At 34.2% G+C, this 25,233-nt stretch overlaps 1 protein-coding gene across 6 annotated transcripts in view; it reads left to right on the top strand.

The window, feature by feature from the left end:
- Nucleotides 1–25,233, top strand: part of GSTCD (glutathione S-transferase C-terminal domain containing) — a 145,800-nt gene that overhangs the window by 98,865 nt on the left and 21,702 nt on the right. For 5 of the 6 annotated variants that reach the window (XR_004261725.1, XM_032254862.1, XM_032254863.1 and 2 more), the window contains exons 6-8: nt 17,730–17,845; nt 18,006–18,050; nt 20,364–20,492. Coding sequence is in view for 5 of the 6 variants with exons in the window: in XM_032254862.1 (XP_032110753.1) it covers nt 17,730–17,845; nt 18,006–18,050; nt 20,364–20,492 (290 nt within the window). In the remaining variant the exon portion in view is untranslated. The remainder of the gene's footprint in view (nt 1–17,729; nt 17,846–18,005; nt 18,051–20,363; nt 20,493–25,233) is intronic. The other variant, XM_032254864.1, reaches the window with a different exon arrangement.

Genomic DNA, 25,233 nt, shown 5'->3' with positions numbered 1-25,233 from the left:
AGGCTTCCTTCTTCTGTCTCCTCTTCTTTCCCTCCCACTGTGTAAGACTTTATTGTTGATACATGTAGGGACAGCACAGGGGTTGGGAGGTTGCGGAGGGATAACATGGGGAGAAATGCCAGATATAGGTGACAGGGGTTGGGGGATGGAGGTAACAAATCACATTGCCATGTATGCACCTATGCAACAATCTTGCATGATCTGCACATGTAACCCAGAACCTAAAGTTCAATTAAAAAAAAAAAAAAAGAAACTTTCCCATTTCATCTCTTAGAAACTTTTGAATGTCGATCAGCGTTGAATCCACTTTGCTGCATCTGTATATTTAATCAGTGAAAAAACTCAGACTGATTTTGCATTATATTTTCTGCTTCGTTTTCTGCCTATGTCCCTTCTTCATTCATCTCTTTTTTCTTTGGTGTCTGATGATCAACACTGTGTCCTTAACAGGTGCCAAGTTTACTGAAGTGTTTGATTCGATAAACATATCTGAAAATCTACTAGGTACAAGGACTTGTAAGAGTTGGTATAGAGTTGAGTAAATACAAGAGTTGGCAGTCTCACTGAGAATCCCTTAAAATAAGACTAACTTAGATAACTCCAGTATAAATGAAAATAATTATCTGACTGTGGAGAAAGTATCTAAACTTTTGAGCTTCTTTTATTCATATGGAAAATGGAGGACAAATGTAGACCTTTATATAGTTTTCTATAGTTAGTTTTCAGTATAGGAGATAAGGTTTACGAAGTTCTTGGCATTCAAATACAGTAAGTGGTTTATATTCTTGGTACTGTATGTATATTTGGCCATTAAACCATGCTTATTTTTTCCACATTGTCTGTTTCCCTACTCTGAACCTATCAATTAAAAAGAATATCCAAGTCTCTATGTTTTTACCTATAAAATAAATGGATTTCACTTGGTAAGTTCTAGGATTTCTTTAATCTTTATAATTATATAGGACTTTTTTAAAGGAAGTGGGTACCATCAATCCATATACAGATTTTCCAAGTCAACTTAGTGTATATAACCATTTCACATCATCTCCTCCTCTCTTCAGATGTTCAGTACTTCCTCCCCTTCTCTCTTCAGAGAGAAAATAGAAAAATTAAAAAGAGTTCTACATATTTTATCAGTAAACACACCAACACATATTTGTATGTCCATACACTACAGGCCCTTCAATCTTATTCCCATTTAAGCCCGTGTCTCACTGTGCACTGTGTTTCATCCCCTCGTGCCCTCAATGGTTCTTCTCATCAGTTATGCCCATCAGATGGCAAAAATACGAAGGTAACTTCCACTTTTTAAAATTTTCCTTTACCTCACTTAGCCCTACACTTACCACGCCATTTACATGCTCCCTTTTAGCAAAGCTCGTAGATATCCATGATTTCATCTTCTCTTCCTCCACTCTCTTCTTCCAATCTTTTGTTTAAAATTACAAACCCATTTTTTAAAGTTGTAAAAGTAATACAATGAATACCCATGTAGCCTTCTTATAGATTTACCAGTTTTTACTACTTTGTCTTACCTTCTCTATCTGACACACACGTTTTTCAACTATTTGAGAGTTCCCTGCAGACGTCATAACATTTCACCCCAAAATACTTCAGCATATGTCTCCTAAGAAAAAATGGCATTCTCTTATATAACCACAATCCAATTATCACCTACAGGAAATTTGACATCAATATAATAATATGCAATACACTCCCCATATTGTAATTCTCCCAATTATCCAATAATGCTCTCTCTTTTTTAATATGCAATAACCAATCAAATATATGCATTGTTTTTAGTTGTCACATATCTTAAGTATCTTTTAATATAGGATCCTGGCCTGTAAAATTTATTTTGTCTTTCTTAACTTTAACATTTTGAAAAAGAATCTATTCCAGGTATTTTACAGAATATTCTCAATTTGGAATTATCTGTTTCCTCTATTAGATGAACATTAAACTGTTGGCAAGACTACAACAGAATGACTCATTTTGGCCAGCATACTATAGAGCTCATAGTATATGCCTTGAGTATACTGCAGCAGGGAACACATATCAGTCTGACACATTGTTTGTGATACTAGGTTTGAACACTTGGTTAAGATGATGTCTGTCAGATTTCTCCATTGTGAGAATACTGGTTTCCCTTTGTAATAATAGTCTTTAAGGAGCTACTTTGAAACCATCGTGTTCTCTGGTAATTGTTCCTCAATGGTTTTAGCATCCATTAATGACTTCTGTGCAAATCAGTTTTTACAATTGTCGCTATAAAGTTGTGATTTTTCTATTTCTATTATGCCTTGTATATGTATCAGTTTTCCTTCTTCTCTCTTGATCCTGTGATAATCAGGCTCCTGCCCCATCATTTTAACAAAGCTGCTGTTGTCAAGGTTACTAATGACTTCTGTTTACTAAATCTAATAGACTAGTCTCAGTCCTTATCTTATTTGGTGTATCAGCTACATTTGACAAAGTTGATCATTTTTCTCTTGAAATGCCCCTTGGTTTCCTCTGAGAAACAAATAGAATAACTCCTTATCAGTCTCCTTTTTGGTTCTTCAGCTTCCAAATCTCTAAACATTGAAAAACTCAGGGCTTAGTCTTTATACCTCCACTGCAACACAATATATGGCAGTTTGATTCTTCTAATTGCTCAGGCTCAAAACTCTAGAGTTAATCTTATTTTACCCTCTACATCAGTCCATCAGCAAATTCTATCAGCTCTGTTTTTAAAATATGTATCAAACCAAATCACTTCTCACTATCTCCACTGCTCAAAATCTAAGCAACTGTCATGTCCAGGCTTGACTAATTTAGTACTGTCCTAGTTAGACTTTCTATGTAAGTCAAATAATGTCACCAAATCCATCTAAATTTAAAATAAAATCCAAAGTTTCCACATAGATTAAAAAAGCTTTGCATACTTTAGCCCCTGGCTACTTCTTTGATCTTCTCTGCCAGTCTGGAATTCACTAACTGCAGCAGTCCTCCCTTATTTGCAGTTTTGCTTTCTGTGATTTAGTTACCCTCAGTCAACTGTGGCCCAAAAATATTAAATGAAAAATTCCAGAAATAAACAATTTGTGAGTTTTAAATTGCACATCATTCTGAGTAGTATGATAAAATCTGGCACAATCCCATTCCGTTCTGCCTGAGACATGAATCTCCCTTTGTCCAGCAAATCCACACTGTGTACACTACTAGCCTAATAGTCACTTAATAGCCATCTTGATGATCAGATCGATGGTTGCAATATTGCAGTGCTTGAGTCCAAATTTTACTTAGTAATGACCCCAAAGCACAAAAGTAATGATGCTGGCAGTTTGGATATGCCAAAGAGAAGCTATAAAGTGCAAGCATTAAGCAAAAAAGTAAAAGTTCTTGACTTAATAAGGAAAGAAAATACTCATATGCTGAGGTTGCTAAGATCTGCAGTAAGAACACATCTATCCGTGAAATTATGAAGAAGGGAAAAGAAATCCATTCCAGTTTTGCTGCCATACCTCAAGCCACAAAAATTATGGCCACTTCAGTGTCTGATAAGTGGTTAAGATGGAAATGTTCTTAAATTCATGGGTAGAAAACATGAACAGAAATGTGGTCTGATTGCTGGCAGTCAGGTTCAGTACTATCTAAGGTTTCGGGCATTCACTGAAGATCTTAGAATGTATCCCCAAGGATAAGGTGAGACTACTATATACTTGTTATTCTCTTTGTTTGGAAAACTTTTCCCCTAGATTATCCATACACCTTACTTTCTCACTTTATTCAGGTCTCAAATGTCATCTTATTAAAGAGACCCTTTCAGACCAGCCTATCTATAATAAGTTTACTCTTCTGTAATAAGTTTACTCTTACTGCGATATACCCAACCCTTAAAACAGTGCCTAGCACATTGTCAGCAGCTAATAAGTATTTGTTGAATTAACTGTTGAAATCCTTACTCTTCTAATAATGATGAAAAGACGGGTTTTTCTTTCCACTTTCTGTGTAAGTCTTAACTTTATATCTGATCTTTTTTCCTCCTAAGATATTGTTTACACTGTCTCAAAAGTACACTTCAGTGAGAAATTGTGTTTTTCTGGATTGTATAAATTAATGGGTTATTTATAGTGTTGCTGCTTCTGCTACTAATCCCAGTGTGTTTTTCTCAGTATTTGGATATGATTCCTTAAAAGGCAACAAATTTCTTAGATGCTAACCTAGCTTTATTTTTTTATAAAAATTATAGCACAAAGTCTTCTGTTAAATCATTCATTTATGAATTTTAAAGGCCATCAGTACCAAGTATTTAATTTACTGCCTTACCTAATCCTCTAAGAAGTCTACCTGTCTCATATTGGCTAATGAAGGGAGAAAGTTCTGACTTCCCTTTATTGAATTAAAAGTAAAAGCTAGTCACATGTTTATAAGATTAAACTAATGAAAAATATTGACTCACCAACACCTCCCTGGTATTCTTTTCTCTTCTATTTATTTGGTTTCTCTGTGTATCATATATATGTGGGCTTTAATTAATAGGAAGAAATATATAAGACCTCAAGTCTGATTCCAGCAGTTCTTGGTTTGTTTTAACAAGTAAGGAAATTATCCTACTTGTTCTGTGGGTATGCAGATACATGAATGTTACTTGTAAATGCCCTCGTGCTGCCATGTCTGTGTCTCTAACATCAGTGGATGGATTTCAGAGAAGATAATGAAGTGTTTATATTCTTTTCTTTTATTGGGTATCCAGAAATGTTAAACTTTAAGCGTTATCTTCAAGAGTTCTCATATACAATTAGCTATTTCAGTATAAAATTAAATAATTAACTGGCGAACACTACTTATGACTTTGTGTTCTCAGGATTTTTTTTTTTTTTTTTTTTTTGAGACGGAGTTTCACTCATGTTACCCAGGCTGGAGTGCAATGGCGCGATCTCGGCTCACCGCAACCTCCGCCTCCTGGGTTCAGGCAATTCTCCTGCCTCAGCCTCCTGAGTAGCTGGGATTACAGGCACGTGCCACCATGCCCAGCTGATTTTTTGTATTTTTAGTAGAGACGGGGTTTCACCGTGTTGACCAGGATGGTCTCGATCTCTTGACCTCGTGATCCACCCGCCTCGGCCTCCCAAAGTGCTGGGATTACAGGCGTGAGCCACCGCGCCCGGCTCTGAGGATATTTTTTAAGTTACATTGCATGTCATGCTGTTTTCCTAAGTGAATTTTTAAGAAGAAATATTATAACTAATATATTTGAAGTTTTAAACATAGTTTTTATAGCTCTCAATTTCAAGGAAAAAAAATGATTTTGATGCCTTTTCTTCCTTTGTGTTAATATTACTGCGTCAGTGCCAGGAGCCCAATTAGCATATAACTGAGTTTTGCATTTAAGTAATTTCTGGAGGTCCCTGAGAAATATAGTTGCCCTGAGGTCAAAGGGTCTGTAATCTAAAGAATCTGGTCTATGTCCTTGTTAACTCACTGCATTCATTGGAAGTGGATTTTAAAGAGCAATAGACATTTTTAGGCCAAGAGGTATATAAAGCAATATTTTCTTAAGTAGATTCCTAAAATAGCCCCTAAAGATAGATAGTAAAAACATTCAGTTGTCAAGTAATATGGGGAAATACTATGTTATTCTGAATTAAACCAATTTATCTCTTTCCTCTTAACATCTCTTTCCTCTTAATATATTGAGAGACTACTGTTCCACAAATATGAAATTTCTGGAAATATTAGTATTCATGACAAAGTAAACAGCATTTTTAAAACCTAAGAAAGATGATACAGCCCAGAGAATGATGAGATTATGGGATTAAAGGAGTGGAAGAAAGTGAGCTCAACCAGATGATGAAGTCTCAATGTTAAAAATCTGTCCTATCAGTGGCAGGAGGAACCAATGAGGACTTTTAAGAAGGGAAGTAGCAAGAACTCATTTGCGTTTTAGAAGGAGTGGGCATGAAAAGTTGAGGCTTTAGGGCAGAGTGTTTAGACTTTTTTTCTTTTCTTGGAAACGGAGTCTTGCTCTTGTTTCCCGGGCTAGAGTGCAATGGCACGATCTCGGCTCACTGCAACCTCAGCCTCCTGGGTTCAAGCAATTCTCCTGCCTCAGCCTCCTGAGTATCTGGGATTACAGGCATTCACCACTACACCCAGTTAATTTTTGTAGTTTTAGTAGAGATGGGGTTTTCCCATGTTGGGCAGGCTGGTCTCGAACTCCTGACCTTGTGATCCACCTGCCTTGGCCTCCCAAAGTGCTGAGATTATAGGTGTGAGTCACCGCACCTGGCCTAGAAGACTATTACAAGTGATACATAATTGTGAACTGAAGATCTGGCTTTGGTTAGAGGATGACGAGTAGATGATGATACTGTTAGCAAATAGAATATCAGAAAGAAAACAAGTTTCACGATAAAAGATAAATGAGTTCAGTTTTTGGACCTGTTTGGCTTGAAGCCCTGGATGGCACAGACATATATTAAGAATGTGATTGGAAAATCTGATCTGCCGTTCTAGAGAGCAGTGTTAACTGAACTATGCATAGATTTGAGTGTCAGTATGATATTTCAAACCATAAAACGACAGGCGCGCGAGAGAGATAATAGACATCTTTCCGATGAGAAATGTTTATGCATCCCACCTGAGTTTTTCTGTGGTTAATTTACTTCAAATTCAGAATCTTTGATTCTGAGTTTCTGAAATTTTTTTAATGTTATCTAAATCTAGAAAGTATTTCTTTAACGAGTAAACATCAGGAGGGCTGTGATTACTTTGGTTATTTGTTCATTTGGTTTTGCGTATGTGTGCTTGTGCATGCTTACACACTATAGTTTTTTATTTTTATTTTTATGTAGAGACAGGGTACATGTTGACACGGCTGATCTCAAACTCCTGGCCTCAAGCAATCTTCCCACCTCTGCCTCTTAAGTGCCGGCATTACTGATGAGCCACCATACCTGGCTGTACACTGTGTTTTAAGTCAGCTATTGAACATTACTTTTGCATTTAAAAGACTAAACAGTGAAGACATAGAATTTGTATTTATTGAACTAGGTTGTGGCCAAATAAAGCACTTATTCTGGGTATACAATTGTAGGCTAGTGCAATGCTAAAGAAGTATTCTCTACAATAACCATTAAGAAAAGTCTTGAAAAAAAAATACACACACACACACACACACACACACGTTTTACTAAATCCAAGCCATTTATATACATATGCATGAACGCAAGGACTCCCACCACATGACATTTTCTTGAAAAATATACTTTAGCATGTCTCTCATGCTGATTGTAGATTGAAATCAAATATATTTTCAAAAGCCTAATGTTTAATAATGAAGAAAATTTCTCTGGTGTCAGAAAAACAGATGAAATAAATACAGAGGGGAGGCACCATAGTGCATTCTAAAGTAGAAAAAGTTCTATTCATATTTTTCTTAAGTAAACTTTATTACTATTTAGCAGAGAAGTTGTTCATACTGTGTATATTTGGGTCCTATTCAAAATATTTTACTAATAAGGATTTATGGTTTCTGGGGTGGTAGTTAAGACCACACACCTTGAAGTGAGACCAGCAGGATTCAAATCCTGACTGTATCATGGAGTAATTGTGTGACAAGCTAATTCATTGTATTTGTTTACATTTATTCATCTGACAATTCAATAACAGTACCCAACTTCTTTGAGCTGTTATGAAAAAGGATTGATGTAATAAATAAAGCATGCTTAGCACATCATAATCATTCAGTAGTGCTAATACCAGCAAATAAGAACATCCATTCTGTGAACTTCATATATACAGGTTGAGCACCACTAACCCAAAAATCCAAAACCTAAATAATGCTCCAAAACCTGGAACTTTTTGAGTGATGACATGATGCAACAAGTGGAAAATTCCATGCATAAGTACTTAAAGTACATAGACTTTATTTTGAGCACAAAATTATTTAAAATATTGCATAAAATTACCTTCAGGCTACTTGTGTAAAGTATATGTGAAACATAAATAAATTATGTGTTTAGACTCAGGTCCCATCCCCAAGATATCTCATTATGTGCTTGCAAATTTTCCAAAATCCAGAAAAAATATTTCTGAAACTTCAAATACTCCTGGTCCCAAGGATTTCAGGTTCAACCAACATTCATGATGGGTCTAAGTATACACAATTGTAATGATATTCCTCAAACATCCCTAGCTCCTCTCTACCTAAAGACTTTTGCATCGGCAGTTCCGTTTATGTGGAGTGCTTTTTCTCTTATTTCACATGACTGGTTGTTTCTTGTTATTCAAATTTCAATTTAGTTACCTGCTCAATGATGCCTTCAAGATTACCTACTATAAAATATTCACCTAGTCCATTTCAACTATATTATTCTAATTTTCTCCATATTATCACTTAATTTTTTGTTGTCTAACTTCCATCACTGGAATGTAAACATCACCCTTGTTCTCCATTGTTTCCAGCACCTTGATCAGGGCCAGGCATACAATAAGTGCTTTAAAATATATTTGCTAAATTAATGAACTACTCTGTTAAGGTTATAATGAAAGAACCAGAGAAAAACAGGGAGATTCAAAATTTCAGTTTGGGGGAAAAATGCCAGTTTCTGCCTTCCCCTGCCTTACCTAGGCCCTGAACCAGCATACCTATTTCAGTAGACTCAGATCTCCCAACTGGTATAATTTAAGTATAGTCTTGCTATTTTTAGATCTGACATCCATTGTTACTTAGGATAGGATACGGTCACCCACACGTCTCCTATAGTACAGGTTTTCTCTGCATAGCCCTTTGTATTTTTCCCTTTTCCTAAACCCTGCTGCTCAGAGCACTGCTAAACACTACCGCTGGCCAAGGCACAGTGGCTCATGGCTGTAATCCCAGCACTTTATGAGACTGAGGCCAGTGGATCACCTGAGGTCAGGAGTTCAAGACCAGCCTGGCCGACATGGTATAACCTTGTCTCTACTAAAAATACAAAAATTAGCCAGGCATGTTGGCAGGTGCCTATAATCCCAGCTACTCGGGAGGCTGAGGCAGGAGAATCACTTGAGGCCAGGAGGCGGAGGTTGCAATGAGCTGAGATCATGCCATTGCACTCCAGCCTGGGTGACACAGCAAGACTCTGTCTCAAAATAAATAAATATATAAATAAATAAAATTTTAAAATAATAAATAAACACTGCTACTGCTAGGTACCGTCCATCAAATTAGACCTGTGTGGATATCAATACTTTCCCAGATTGAGTCCTTTTTGAATACTAATTTGGATCACTGTTCCCACCCCTACCCGTGCCTGTAGCTGGGTTCTCCCCCGCAGGGTCTTTTTCGTTATACCATCCCTTGCTGCTGAGAGCCTAACATTCTTTACAGTTAGGCCCATAAAGTTAGGAAAGGGAAAAGGAACAGTAGAACTGGAATGCAAAACTGCCTTTGAGGTTTATACAGTCCCTATGTAACTTGAATGAATACCCCTGCCTTTGAGTGTTAACTTTTAAGTTTAGTAACTATTCTGTATTAAGGTTATTGTCATAGTATTGAGCACTATTTCATGTATAGGTAGGTGCCCTGATAAATACTATTCAATGATGCTAATTCTTACAAAGCCAATATTACAGTATCTGTCTGATGCTCCATTGCTACATAAATAACCTCTACAAAGTTTAGTACCTTTTCATAACAATTATTGATTTTATTCACAATTCTGCAGTTTGGTTAGGGCTTGGTGAGAAAGCTTGTCTGTTCTCCATACAGCATCTGCAGAGGAGGCTTGACATCTTGAAGTATGGTTCTGTGTTCCAAGAGCAACCATCTCATAAAGACAAAAATTGGAAGCTGCCAGAAAAGAGCACAGTGTTGTTTCTGTATTATATAGGTCAAACAGTTATGAGGCTGAAATTCAAGAACAGATATAGATGCTACCTCTCAATGGAAATACCATATTTTAATATGTGAAGAATTTAGGGCCATGCTAGATATTCAGCATTTCATTTTCAAAACAAAACAAAATAAATGACAAAAAAATCGAAGAAGAAAACCTATAATGTCAGATCGTAGTGGATATTAGGATACCATGTACACAAAATAAGTATTTTTTAAAAATCACTTGACTCTGGGAAAGTTAGCACCATTTCAGACTACTACATGGCATTTAACCTAATTACTGTGAGACATCAAATTGGAAGCCAAGTGAGGATTACTTGAATGGCCTCAAAAGTTAACAAAACTATTAAGACACCTTATTGTTAAATTAAGCTTCTGAAAAAGAGGGAAAAGAAATACCTATTTTCTACAGTTAGCTTTTTTGTTCTAAAAACATTTCAGTTTGGTCTTGTGGGCAACTTAGACCATATTATGGACTTAAAACAACAACAACAAAAACCCAAAATACCAGAGCAAAGTAATGTTTACTTAGTGTGGTGTAAATGGTATTTGTGTAAAATGAAAATATATGTGTTCGGTTAACTCTGGATTCTGATATTCTGAAGTTAAAATTTTTTTTCATCTTAGAGAAAAAATAGCAGGAATAAGAAGATTTTACAATTTCCATTATTCACTGTATCTAAGCTCTTCTGTAAGCAAAGCAGAAGCTTTGGCCTGGTAAAAAATGTGATTCTACTTTCTTCAACTTTTGTCCCTCAACCCAACATCTTGCCTGAACAGTTTTTAGTTATTGGCTTTTTAAAAGATGTTTTAGAATTAGATATGAAAGGGTGAAAGGCGCATGCTATTTTTAGTCAGCATCTGCAGTACTGTAACGTGAAAGATCTTCCCAATCTATTTTCATTTCTTTCCTTCTGGATAATCTGATTTTGCAACAAATGGATTGCTCAACCTCTCCATGTCACTTTTCAATAAAATCAAAAAGGTTGCTACAGTCCCAAGGTGGGGAATGGTCTCCTTCTGGGAAGGGTGAGATCCAAAGGTCAATTCATTAAACAGAGTGACTTAGGAGACCTCTAATGCCTTAGCAATACATTCTGAAATCCTGACATTCAGAACTTAAATTGATCCTTTGCACTGGTAGGCCTGCTCTTGAAAATTTTTATTTAGGGGAAAAACTGAAGTAAAATGTATTTTAAAACTGACTGTGAATAATTAATTTTTTCCCTAAGATATAACTACTAGGAAATCCCTCATTTCCCTGCTAGAAAGCTCCTCATTTCCTTGAAATCGCACACATAAAAAAGACACCAGCATTGAAATTCTGACATCACAATTACTTAAAGCCATCTGTTTAAGACATAACAGATCATATTGAAAAACAGACTGAATCTGACATTAGAAATCCTACTTTAGAGTCCCAGCTTCACCATTTACCAGCTGCATGCCTTTGAACAAGTGCTAAGTTTGAGCAACCTATTTAGTGATCAGTGTCCTCATTTGTAAAATAAGAAAAATGTCATCCATTCTAACAACCTGACAGAGTTTTGAGGTTAGATGGTGTATCAAATATGCAGGTGCTTAATATATTGCAATGCATCATATAACCACAAAGTATCCATGATTTTAGGAACTTTATATGGATTTTTGTAAGTTATGGCTGTTAAACTTTCTTTTAAGAACATTGTACAATGTGATTAATAGAATACATTTTCCAAGTTCAAATATAATGTTTTGTACTAATTAAACAAAGCATATGTTCATTAAGATAGAAACTAAGAGTTGTATACCTTTATATCCCTAACATTATATAGAACAGTTCTATATAGGTCAAGTTGGTTGTTTGATGTGTTGAATGAATGATTGAGAAAGATACTCATGAGGTCATTATTCCTCATAATTTGGAAGCATAAATAAGCCTTTTTAACATTATGAAGTCCAAGGAATTCTGCTGTGTTTTCAGTTAATTATTGAATACTCTAATAGTGTGTATAACAAAATACTAAGTGAAAATGCCATTGCACTGTTAAGCTGTTGATTATTTCATAGACTGAACTGTGGGGTTTGTGAATGAGGGAGAGTATCAGATTAGTAATATCCACTGTTAAAAGAAAATTGTCACACTGAGGTCAGTACGGCTAAGAGGATTACTGATGATAGCCTCCAATTGGCTTTAAAAAAGTAAAATTAAAATAACCATTCTAGATTTTTAGTATTTTCAACAAGTTATCTCCAAAATTTAAATAAAGTTGCCCTAACCTACATTGTAAACTTTATATTGCTGCCTAATTTCATGTATTTCCTCAGGAGTTTCTTTAGGAATTCTGTTCTTCCATTCTAGCTTTTGAAGTCTACTCACACAGTTTTAAATGGCTGTTTTCTTATTGTCTCACTAAAGTTTTCAGAAACTTTTCTAACTCAATTAAAATACTGTTTTATAGTTGACTTCTTTTACTGTTTTAATGAATACATGCATAGCATAGATATCTAACTTACTTTCATACTTAGTACCTGCAAAAATTAGCATAATGCCTTGAAATGCAGTTTGTCATAATTGCAGAGAAAATTCATTCATTAAACTTTTATTGAGAACGTGTTATGTGCTTATCAGTCTCCTGGTAATCTTTTCATTTAATTGGGCCCAAGTTTATGTAGTTCCAGTAAAAATTATTCATACCTATTTCAGGGAGACAGCAGCAATTACAGCTAATGGTTTTTTGGGGGGAGTTATTATAATGAATTATACTTAGGTATCATTTTATAATAAGAAATGGTTTCACTGGTTAACAATAGACTTTATAGTATAAAATATTTGTTTTTTTGGGTACTAACAAAGAGTTTGAAAAAGCAACTTTTTTCTCTTTGTCTTTAAAAAAATTGTTATTATGACAAAAGTAATACATGTTTTAAATTCATCCTGGAATAAGGAAAGGTGATAGGGTTCCTAAAATTTTAAAGCAAGGAGATAGGTTTTAAGCAAAGGGAATAAATTATATAAAGGAACTAACTCATAAAATGTAAAAAATTCAAAGAAATGTCACTTGTGTTGAGAGGCTGGAACATTGGGCATATATAGAAAATAGCAGATGAGTTTAGCAAATTAATCAGGGCTGAGATCATTAAAAGCCTTGCTTTCTTGCCAAGACATCAATGTTTTTTTCTTAAAGCAGAGAGGAGCCTGTAAAGCTATTTAAGCAAAGGAGAGATACTTTAATGGGTACATTTGGGAGAGACTTTAGTAATATGCCAAGGAAAAGCATGCTCAGTGATTAGCTACAGAACGAGACAGAATATGGTGAGCATAGTGTGTCAGGGGTATATCAAGGGAAGAGGAGCCTGAGAAGGAGAGTGAGGATAATTCAGTAAGGGGTTCAAAAGATTTCTTGATCTAGAACACCAGGGTTCTAAATGATTCAATGAGTTTAATTGATTCAATTTTATTTTTAATTGAATCACATAATGGCAGAGAGCATAATTGGCAGAGAGCACACTTGCTCTAGATAATTTTATGGATAATTGTATCTAATTTGAGGATATACTATATCCAGAATAAAAATGATACGGACTAATATTATAAAAGAACACCTTTAATTTCTAATAATGTAAAATTAAATGTGCTGTCTATTCAGATTAAACTTGTCCCTAAGCAGCTCTAAGCACATTAAATAAGAAAGCAAGGCCATGTTTTCAGTAAGACATACAGAGGCAAACAACAAGCAATGTCATTTCCTATCTGGCCCTGCCTGCTTGTATTTTCAGGTTAATCGGATGTTCTATTGCTTCCCCACTGATCTCTCATTTTTAGGTGCAAGTGAGTTAATGATAGTTTTCTCCTAAACATGCCATATTGTTCTTGTCATAGCCAGCCCCATCCTATCTGGTAAATTTCTGATCCTTCTTAAAAACTCGACTGAAATGCCCAAGTCTTTGTCAAGGCCATTCTAATGTCTCAAGACATTTCTACTTTATCTTCAATGTACATACTTTTGCACATAATTAACATGCACCTTCTTCTTAGATACCCTGTTAACTTCTTAAGGACTAAAACTGTATCTTCTTATTCATCTTGAGATGTGTCCTCAGCATATAGATGAGTATTGGGCATATAAGTAGATACCTTAGTTGTTGCTCCAAGCGTGAAAACCATAGCTACTGTGGGGATAGAACCTTGGCTTTGCTGTTGATTGCCCCATAAAGCATGGTAAATGACCAATCATCAGCTTGTCTTTCTTAATGCTGTTAATCAGACCTCTTTTGGAAACATTAACATTTGTGGTTGTCATCTTCCCTTTCACCTGCCGAAGGTTCTATGAGTGCCATCTTGTCTATTCAGTTGTCTTACACCTTCTCTAAAAGAGTGGTCTAGACACACTGACCTCTGTTGAAGAAATTTGCCTTTGCTTTGTTGATTTTTTTTTAGCCTTTTCAGTGTGCTGTTAAAAGCTCTAAACATTAGTTTTAGCCTTCTCCTTTGTCTCTGTATTTAAAAAAAAAAAAAATCACAGAATATGGTTGGCCACGAAATGGCCAAAGAAATGCTTTGAAAACAAAACAGCAAAAGAATCTTTAGTAAAGACATCTAATGTGTATCCATGCACTTTTTTGTAAGTAAGTTATAACGTATAAGATACTTGTTTTTTCAAGCTAAGAAACAAAAAATTAAGAGCTGCCTGATTTGGAACATAAATTACTACACTGAACATGTGTGCTGACTGTACATGTACACATTTTCCAGTGATTTTTTTAAATTATTATTTGATGCTTTGGATAAACCAAAAATGCTGGTGTTTTAACATGATTTCACCCTTGTTTAAAAATTGGCTCCTTTGGCCGGGGATGGTGGATCATGCTTGTAATCCGGGCACTTTGGGAGACTGATGCAGGCAGATTATGAGGTCAAGTGATCAAGACCATCGTGGCCAACATGGTGAAACTCCGTCTCTACTAAAAATACAAAAATTAGCTAGATGTGGTGGCACAAACCTGTAGTCCCAGCTACTTGGGAGGCTCAGGCAGGAGAATTTCTTGAACCCAGGAGGTGGAGGTTGCAGTGAGCCGAGATTGTGCCACTGCACTCCAGCCTGGTGACAGAGTGAGACTCCATCTCAAAAACAACAACAACAACAACAACATTGGCTCCTTTACCCCTCTACCTTCTTTTCCGGCAGCGCAAACCACACTGAAGTTGTCTGATCCAGTACCTCTTAACTGGAATTAGACAAAGAAAAAACTCATTTGCAGAATAATTGCATTGCAGAACAACTGACATCATTGGTAGTAAAATATTCTACACTTAGGTTTTGTTTTTCCATGACACTGGAGATCCATCATTTTTAGTCAAGCTAAAAATAGATTGTAATTTTATGCCTGTAAATAATGTCTCAGGCACGAGGATACTGGACAAAAATAGAAAGTAGGATTTGATTTTTAAATTAATGCTGTAGCCCAAAATACCCCTTCTTTACCTTGTTGAATATATTTCAGATCCTGCTTATATTTCCTGGAGCTTCATAATATTTATAAAACTGGAATGGGGAAAGAGAATGCTTTATTAGAGGCTATTTTTCCATAATTCATCTGAGCACCTTGCTGCTGTATTTTTAGTTCAATCTCTGTGAATATTATGTGCAGCGTATGGTCTCTTAACCTAAACACAACCCTGAAAAGTACTTCTTTGCCTTTGCCGTCAACCTTCATTTCAACATCTATTTTTTTATATGTGAAGATGCAGTATTAGCAAGAAAAACAGATCTCCATCAGCATTTGATTCTGAAATAGACTTAAGGAAGTTAGGTAATTCTAAATTTCTAATAAAAATATGTCATAGAACTTGATATTAGATATTTCATTTAATAAATTTTTTTGTATCTCCTTATTCTTAATAAAAACATTATTCCTTCTGACTTTCTTTTATGAAAATTCTTTGTCTAGGAACTGTTAAAAAATCTACAAACAGAGCAAAGGCAGATATGCTGGTGCTCATTCCTTACTTCATGGTGGCTTCATTTAATAGTGGCATTTTTGACTCTATGTCTCCAAAGAGCCTCAAAGTACTTTTCTTTTTGCCTTCTGACACCTCCTTTCCTCCCCTTTTCGTGTTCTTATTCTTACTCCTGCAAATTAAAACTGCAATGCCATAAGAATAAGACACATTTGGATGAATAGAATGATGGATAGAAGTATGATAAATCAAGTATAGTAAGTTGTTAATGGTAGAATCTAGGTGGAGGGTATAAAGGCATTCACTGTAAGTTTCTTTCAGTTTTGCTAGTTGCTTGAAAGTTGTCATAATAAGATCTCTTAAAAATGGTTACCCATGAAGGGTGGGGTGACAGCTTTTACTTATTCTGTGTTTCAATATTGTACACTTATTAGAGAAAAAAAAATGAAGATAATTCTTTTAAAAGCTAAATGAATCTGTCTTCACAAATGAAGTCACCAGACTATTGACTTAAATATTCTTCATATTTGAAGTTTACATTAATCCATGCTAAATAATTAAGGATGTGATGAAAGAATCAGCTGTGTATGATGCTCACATCATTACAGTAGGAAATTGGGTACTTCAATTATAGCATATATATAGTGAATGGAATACTATGCAGCCATTAAAATATATAGATAGAAACAAATGCACTGACATGGAAAGATATTTATAATTTTCATATTTTATATTTTATACTTAGTTAGAACACATAAAATTTATGAATATAACCGAAAGTAACCATGCATACATATATATAAAATGTTACCTCTGAATTATGATGTTATGAATTTTTTCTCATATATTTTTATTCACATTTAAAATTTTTTCTTAAAATAATATTTTGCCATGCTTTTTATGTAACTTAGTAACATAAGAAAGATGGAAAACAGAAAAGAGGAAAAAAGAAAAAGGTCATGTCATTTTTCTGTGAAAAAGAAGTAAGGAAACCTTAGTATGTTTAATTTTTTATCAAACCAAAAAGATTATCTGGATTTTCCCTTGAATCTATATCATGGAAATCTGTTCTCTTACATTTTCTTAATTTTGCTCTTATAAAGAATGCACTTGAAATATGTAAAAACAAATAATTTCATTCATTCTTCTGAAGATATGTTCATGGACTTGACTAGCAGTTTTGAAAGTTAAGATGTTTTTTATGTTGTGGGGCCCCAGGCATTTCATACTTGGAAATGGCTTATCTTTAATCTCTAGTTGAATTATATTTCTATTTCTGACTCACAAGGAAAGGAAGCTTCAAAGCAGAAAACAGAAAATCCAGTTTCTCTCTAAATACAATAACCATTGATATATTTCAGACAATGTAACACATATGTTTCAAGGTTTCCCAGTGTCCTACCCAGAAGAATCAAGAGTTCAAGGATGTGTCAATTAAGCAATAAAAATATTTTTACTTATTATGCATCTCCATAAGGAGATGTAAGCAATGTGTTGAAATTAGATACTCTTTACAATATGTTTCTGAAAAACATAAAGGGATAAGACAATTACTGTTATTTTTTCCGTTCTGCCAATATTTATTGGACACTTGGTTTATGACCCTAGACTTAATGTTTCAGTTATTGTTTCTACTCTTTAAAAGACATATTTTTCCCCATAGATTTTCTTTCAATAGCTATTGAAAGAAATATTGGATAGAAATAAAAGTAAAACAAGCAAAAATAAAATTCATCTCATGTTCTAGTCCTCTAACAGTCTGTTAATATGGAATTCGTCATTTATTCTTTTATATGTATATATGTGTGTGTTTGCTCCTTCCTATCCTCCTCCTCTATGCTGGTCGTCTATTTTAAGTGTGTCTTCTTGTTCCCTCAAAATATATAATGTTTTGTATTCTTTGTCTCATGTCTTTCTCAGGTAAAATGTCCAGTGATCGAGCTTTGAGGAAGCAGCAACAGTTGAACAACCTTGTCTATGTGGTAACAAATCAGGCCAAACCTGGTGACAGAATTGTGGATTTCTGCAGCGGTGGGGTATTATCTCTCTCCTTTTATCTTTTTTAGCCTTTCTAGGATTATATGACTTTCTATATTACATTCAAAGTCATGTTTTTATTTGGTGAGATTGTGGTTTCAGAATGAGGAAAAGCTATGGGGACCAAGGCTAACTTGTTTGTCTTACTGACTTTTTCAGGGCCATGTTGGAATTGTCCTTGCTCACATGCTGCCATCATGTCAGGTAAAGCCTGAATAAGAGATAAAAGGAAATATTTAAAAACGATACAGTTTAGCTAGCCAAATTTGGCTTGTCCCTGCTCTTGGAGTTTCTTATCATTCAACCAAGTCAAATATGTAGCACAGGCATTTTCTTTTCTTTGAAGTAAACTTTCTTAAGGAGAAAAATGTAAAGTAAGATCACAAAAGAGTTATCAATTTTTAAAAGAGGTTTATATGTTTAAGAAATTTTTCAAAGAAATAGCTATTTTATTGCTAAATAAAATAATTATGATTCAACTAGTTTAATTTTCAGTATAATTTTAAATGGAAATTTAAAATTTCTGAAACTTGCGAGCATGTTCTTTTAGTATCTTGATTTTGATCCATTGCATCAAAATTATAACAATAGCAAAATTTTTTTAAAGAAAAAAAAAACAAAACTGATCCATCAAATGCTTTGCTTTTCTTGTTCTCATTAAGCCATTGTCCGTATGGATGCTTATTGTTGCAAATTTTAAAAATACAAACATAATTTGTCCCTTGCTTTCACTCAATATTTAATCATAAATATTTTTCCCTGTTGCTAAGCTTTACATATCATCTTATTTCAGAGATGACCAAATGTATTTTTAAGTAATTGTATCATAGTTTATTCAATCAGTGCCACAATTTGTTAGAATTTTGTGCTGATTTTAGTATTCTGCTATGTTAAATCAGTTTCTCACAGTGACCATTTTTTAGCATAAATGTCTGTTTTTTTGTTTTGTTTTTAATACAAACTCAACTGCAACAGAGTCTTTGCTAGTGAGCTCTCTGGAAGTTGTGAACTAATTGTAGTGAATAATTCTGGAAGAAAAAAATATGTGAAATAACTAATAGACTGAGCAGAATAACATGTAACAGAATGATGGTGGGGAGATGGGGAACAGCATTCTTTTCTTTTTAGAGAAAAAAACAACAGGAAAATATAAGGAATCCTGGGAGAAGAGGCAGGTGTTTGTTTTATTATTAAGAAAAGCAACAATTTCGTGATTGAGTAGGAGTAAGAGAGCTCACAGAGTAAAATTCTGAAGAAGCAGAGTCAGGGATGTAGTATCTTTTCTTCTCTTTAATAGTTCTGGAAGCTAGAAAGGTTGAAACCAAAAATGAGTAATCTTGTCTAGAATAAAGGCGAGAAAGCCTTTGACACCAAGTATATACTAACAGGTTTTTTGAACAGATTTTTTTCTTACAGACAAATATAAGAACAAAATAAGAACTAAGAATGATAGTGATGAAAGTGACTTAATTCTTTATATTTTTCTCCATTCAGACCATCTTCTCTGCCTAGATTATCACTGGAGGCTCCTAACTGGCTTCTCTGCCGACTGGCCTTGCTCCCACCAATCCATACCATAAATTACAGACCACTAAAACTTCTTTTATCATAAATGCATGATCTGGTTCCTGTTTACCTCTCCAGCCTCATTTTCATCCTTCACACCCTGTCCCATCACCACTATCACCAAAATTGTGTACCAGTTCTCTCAGTTCTTCAAACACGCCACACTCTTTCTCATCTTGAGCCTTCATGTGTGTTTCTCTGCCTGAAAGACTCTTCCATTCCCTCAGCTGATTTGAATTCATTTTTTAGGACTCAGTTAATATGTTACTTACCCATGAAAACCTTCCTTAGTCATCAAGTTTGAGTGCTCCCATTAACATTGTTTGTCTTTGATTTAATACTTATCACACTATATTATTATTATTTTTTGATGTTTTGTTTCTGTTTGTTTGTTTGGTTGGTTGGTTGGTTGGTTGGTTGGTTGGTTGGTTTTGAGATGGATTCTCCCTGCAATAACCAGACTGAAGTGCAGTGGCACGGTCTCGGCTCACTGTAACTTCTGCTTCCCAGGTTCAAGCGATTCTCCTGCCTCAGCCTCCCAAATACCATAGCTGGGACTACAGGCACACACCACTAAGCCTGGCTAATTTTTTTCCTTTTAGTAGAGACAGGGTTTTACCATATTGGCCAGGCTGGTCTCAAATTCCTGACCTCAAGTGATCCGCCTGCCCTAGCCTCCCAAAATGCTGGGATTACAGGCGTAAACCACTGCACCCAGCCCTCACTGTATTATTATTGCATGTTTCATTTATATTACTATGCTGTAAGAATAGTTCAAAGACATTTCATTTTTCCTTTCTATACTAGATTATATGATACACTTCCTGCCACAGGATAGAGACTCAGTATAATACTTTCTACATTACTTAAGCTATGAAATATAGTAATAATGCTTTGCCTACTGTCTGAATTATGTACTAAATATACTATTGTTTTCTGGGTAAAATCTAGGTTACATTAATAGAAAACAAGGAATTATCATTAATTCGTGCTAAGAAGAGAAGTAATGAACTGGGTTTAAACAACATTTGGTTCATTCAAGCAAATATGGAGTATTTTACTGGGATGTTTAATATTGGAGTAAGTAATCGAGCAATTTTAATTTCTTTAATTAGCTAAATAGAAAAATTACATGCCTTAGCATAAATAAAAAAGATAATTTTGTGTTCTTTGCTAAACAAAGAAATTTATAATTTTGCATATTTATATTATCTATGAAGTATAGCATATTAATGAATATTATTTTATTCATAACACTTTATCGTAACATGATAGAGATAACATTGGCTCCTCTATCAGACCAGAAGTTTATTTTCTTCACTACAGAATCCCCAGTAGCAAGTGCTTAAAATTGGTTAATAATTGAATAATTGATTCTGATGAACATGACTTGCCTTAACTTATTCTGCATTTTTAGAAGACAATGCAGAATAAAGGAGGAAAAGAAAAAAGAAGAAAAGAAAAATAACTTGTTATAACCTCTGAATACAAGCATTGCCCTGTGATGTTTTTTAGCTAAGATTTTATATTTACATGTATTTTGAGGTTCCAAGAGAGAAAGTATATTGATCATGTTTCTAAACCCTTCCATCAAATTATTATTTAATATTATGAAAAATCCCTAAGATATGTAATTCTGCTTGATCATTAAACCCCAAAGTTTTATTCTTTCTTATAGAATTTGAGTTTTATAATGTGTTATTGTTGCTGCTATTTCTTGTATTTGCTTTAAATAATTTTTTTCTAATTTGATAGGAATATACATTTTGATAGTAATACAGAAAAACACATAATAATATAAAGAAGAAATAACCTATATGCTTACTATCAAGTGATAAATACTATCAAAAATCTTTACTTTTTATATATTTATGCATACATATACATGCAAATTTACACGTGTGGACATTGTGAAAACTATACTACATATATCCTGCATTGACTGAACACTATCATAAATCTTTTACCTACTTTTTAATCATTCTTTTTGTTGTTCTTATAATGCAATTATTACTATGATGGGTATTTTATGCATTCTTCAAGAATTTTGATACATTTGCCAAACCACTTTCCAGTAAGGTTCTTACTGACATCCTTTCTAATTATATATGTTCACATAAACATGGGGTTGTCTAGGTGGAACTTTCATCAGCTTAAGTAGTTCAGACCTTTTATAGCATTTCTGATTTTTATCCAGTGAAATTTATTTAAATATTGACTATTACAAATTTGGGGGTTTATTGTAAGTTTTTTCAACCTAAAAAATATAGGATTTGTTTCCTTTGTAGACATGATCTACAGTTTACGTCTCTTTATAATAAGCCTGGCTGTTAATAAAGAAATTCAGGAAAATGTAGACATGTGATCTAGAAAATTCAAATTAAAAATATACCTCTGCAGCTTAAATTTATATAAATGTTGAGGTAAAGTTTAGAGCTTCTCCCATGAAACAAGCCATTAAATCAGTCCAGATATTACTAGTACAACAGACAGAATGGTAGTAAGTAAATGTGTACTGCTACCCTTTACTTACCTCACAAAGCATGGAATTTTCACCCTGTGTCTGTTCCATCTGTCTCTTTGCCCTTTGTGACTTATAGATGCTAAATCACTCTAGCATATTCTTGTAACTTCCAAATGTATAATTTACTAATGCCAACTAAAAATGTATATGTCTTTTTGGAAGTGAAATTTTTCTTTACATTTCATAATACATCTATAATGACTTTTTTCCTTTCATAATTACTCTTGTCAAGTGTATAGAAAATGGATTAAAATTACTTAGAAGGTTAAATTAAAATTATTTATAAGAAGAAAATAATTTGCCTAGGAGAGTAACTGAGGTATTGTCACTAGGTAAACCAGACTAAATGCATCGGGGTTCTAACTCCTGTGTTATATGCATTCCAGTAAAAATAGTGTGGCTGTTCAGTAAAAAACACACACAAATATTTTAAAAATAGTGTGACAGGAAAGGAAATCAGAATAACCAGTTATTGGAAATACATTAAAATTGCATAAATTCATTGGTTTTGTGATATTTCAGTAAGGGCTTAGCATTTATCTTTGCATAGTAAATACTTTATTTTTTCCATTTACTATTTTTCTTTAGATATAAAAATAGTATGAACAAGAGTTTAAGGAAAGAATTTTAAAAGACTTAGAAACAACTACATCTTTAAATTATTAAATTTTATAATATATGTATCAATACCCATGATCTCAAACAATATTACAAATATTTATTCACAAATGGTATTACATATGACTATAGAAAAATGCTCATTTTGCATTAAAAACAAAAACTGTATCAAGGCTAAACAGGCTGCCCACCAACATGTATTAGTTGGAAACTTTCAGAAATAACAGTCATTTCAACCAGTTGATAAGGTACTGATTTTTAACAGTACTTGTGAATCTTTTCTATTCATCAACATATATATGAAAATCTCAAAACAGTTTTATTTTCTAGTTATTTGTATTTGCTTTTTGCTGTTTTGCCCACAACATAATTTTTAATTATTGTTTATGACTCATAAGTGCTGACTGCTTAATTATAAGCTCATTTATATTTATGAGGTAAGTCTGTTAGTGTACAATTAAAAGAAGCATGTGCAATTGAAGACTGTAATTAAGTAACACTTTTGATGAGTAATTATATAATCCTTGTTTTAAAAGATAAGGACCTCAAGAAATTATAAATTCTGCAAGCACACTATTAAAAACCACTAAAGCAAAATAATGGACTTCTAAGATGAAAATAGTAGACAGAGGTATTTCAACCCCATTTCTCCCCAAAAAAGATCAGATCCCCAAATAACAAGAATCAGAAAAATCAAACTCTATCTATAATGAAGCTATATTCAACGTTCTATAACTTGAATCACAATATGAAGTGTGAAGGTGAAAAGCAGACTAAAGAAAAATGGTAAGTTATTGAGTAGAGGAGACGGAAGATAAAATTTAAATGCATGATGGGTGGAGTGGCAAGAAGGCTCTCAGGTTGCAAGCCACTTTGCTCCCATAGAATCCCAGAAAAGTGTAGGAATTCAGGACATCAGAAATCTCAGAGGAAACGAATAGGGAGGGACTGAAATCATGTTTAATTTAAAATATTACTGAGATACAAGATTCCTGCTGTCATCTTGTCAAAACAAGAAACTACCTCTCTCCAGCTCCTGAGAGAGACTGGAAGTTTATTCTCTGAAGAAACTGAACCAGAGAGGCACCAAGTACAGAGAGATCAGGCACAGAGGAGGGCAATGGTGATGTGCCAGACTAAGAATAAGAACTAAATGAGAATCTGCATGCTGAAGGATTGATCTCTTCCGTACCCATCTGCCTTCTAATTCCAAAACCACGGAAACTAGGATCATTTCCACAATCATCAGGATTCAAAGATTCCCCTCTGTAGAAACAGAACTATTGCCAGAGAACAGATTCTACAGCTATAACAAAAAAAAAAAAAAAAAAAAAAAAAAAAAAGGCAGCTGTCTAGGCTTCTTGATCACCCAATCACTAGTGAAGCCCACCCATCACTAGTGAAGTTTCATTCAGAACTTCCAATCAACTTTTTAGTGGTTTACTCTTTAATATGGACAGCTAAAGTAATACCAAACATGAAAAACTTCCAAAATGGAAGATAGAGACTATATTAGTCTGTTCTCACACTGCTAATAAAGACATACCTGGCAACTGGGTAACTTATAAAGGAAAGAGGTTTAATTCATTCACAGTTCCACATGGGTAGAGAGGCCTCACAATCATGCAGGGAGGTGAATGAGGAGCAAAGTCATGTCTTACATGGCAGCAGGCAAGAGCGTGTGCAGGGGAACTCCCCTTTATAAAACCATCAGATCAGATCTCCTGATCTCACGAGATAGTGAGAACAGGATGGGAAAGACCTGCCCCCATCATTCAATTACCTTCCACAGGGTCCCTTCCACAACATGTGGGAAATATGGGAGCTACAATTCAAGATGGAATTTGGGTGGGGAAACAGCCAAACCATGTCAAGACCAATGCAACAAACATGATAAAGGGTCTTAATCAGGGAGAGGCTAGAGAATATAATACATTAGTGAAACAAGGATATAATAGAAAAAGAGGGAATGATCAGAGAACAAGAAGGGACTTCTTGAAAAATAAAAATATGTTAGCCAAAATTAAAAACAAATTAAAAATTAAGAGAGGTCTTTTTTAAAAGAAGAAATATAGGATATCACTTGAAAAAATAGAACTAAAAAGAAGAAATAGAAACTAGAAAGAAACACATTTTTTAAAATTAGAGATTTAGTCCAGGAATCAAATACCTCAGTAATAGCAGGACCAGAAAACAAAAACTGGTAAATGGTGAGGAGGAAAACATCAAAGAAAATATATAGGAAAATGTGTTAATAATTATGAATGCATTTCTCTTGATAAAGTTAACTTACAAAATGACCTAAGCCAAGGCACATTGTGAAATTTCAGGACACCAAGGGTGAACAGATATTCCCAACTCTTTCCACAGAGAGGAAAAAAATGATATACAATAATTTTGAATAGAAACAGTATCACACTTCTTAATAGTAGTGTGGAAGGCTAGATGACAGTGAAACAATACCTTGAAAATTCTGACAGAAAATTTCTAATCTGAAATTCCATGTCTAATAGTTAAAAAAAAAAAAGTAAAATAAAGTTCCATATAGTCAAGCTCTCAATAAGATGTACATTGTATGTACCCCTTTTCAGCAAGCTACTGGAAAATGTGGTTCATTAAAACAGAAAGTAAATAAGAAAAAGGAATCAGTGGTATCTAATACAAGAGAAAAATTATTAG

This window comes from Sapajus apella, unplaced genomic scaffold (assembly GCF_009761245.1).
Source record: "Sapajus apella isolate SASKATOON/1434 unplaced genomic scaffold, GSC_monkey_1.0 scaffold87, whole genome shotgun sequence".
Taxonomy (NCBI): domain Eukaryota; kingdom Metazoa; phylum Chordata; class Mammalia; order Primates; family Cebidae; genus Sapajus; species Sapajus apella.
Note: the sequence above shows the minus strand (reverse complement) of the source record. Positions and strands in the feature narration are given on the sequence as shown.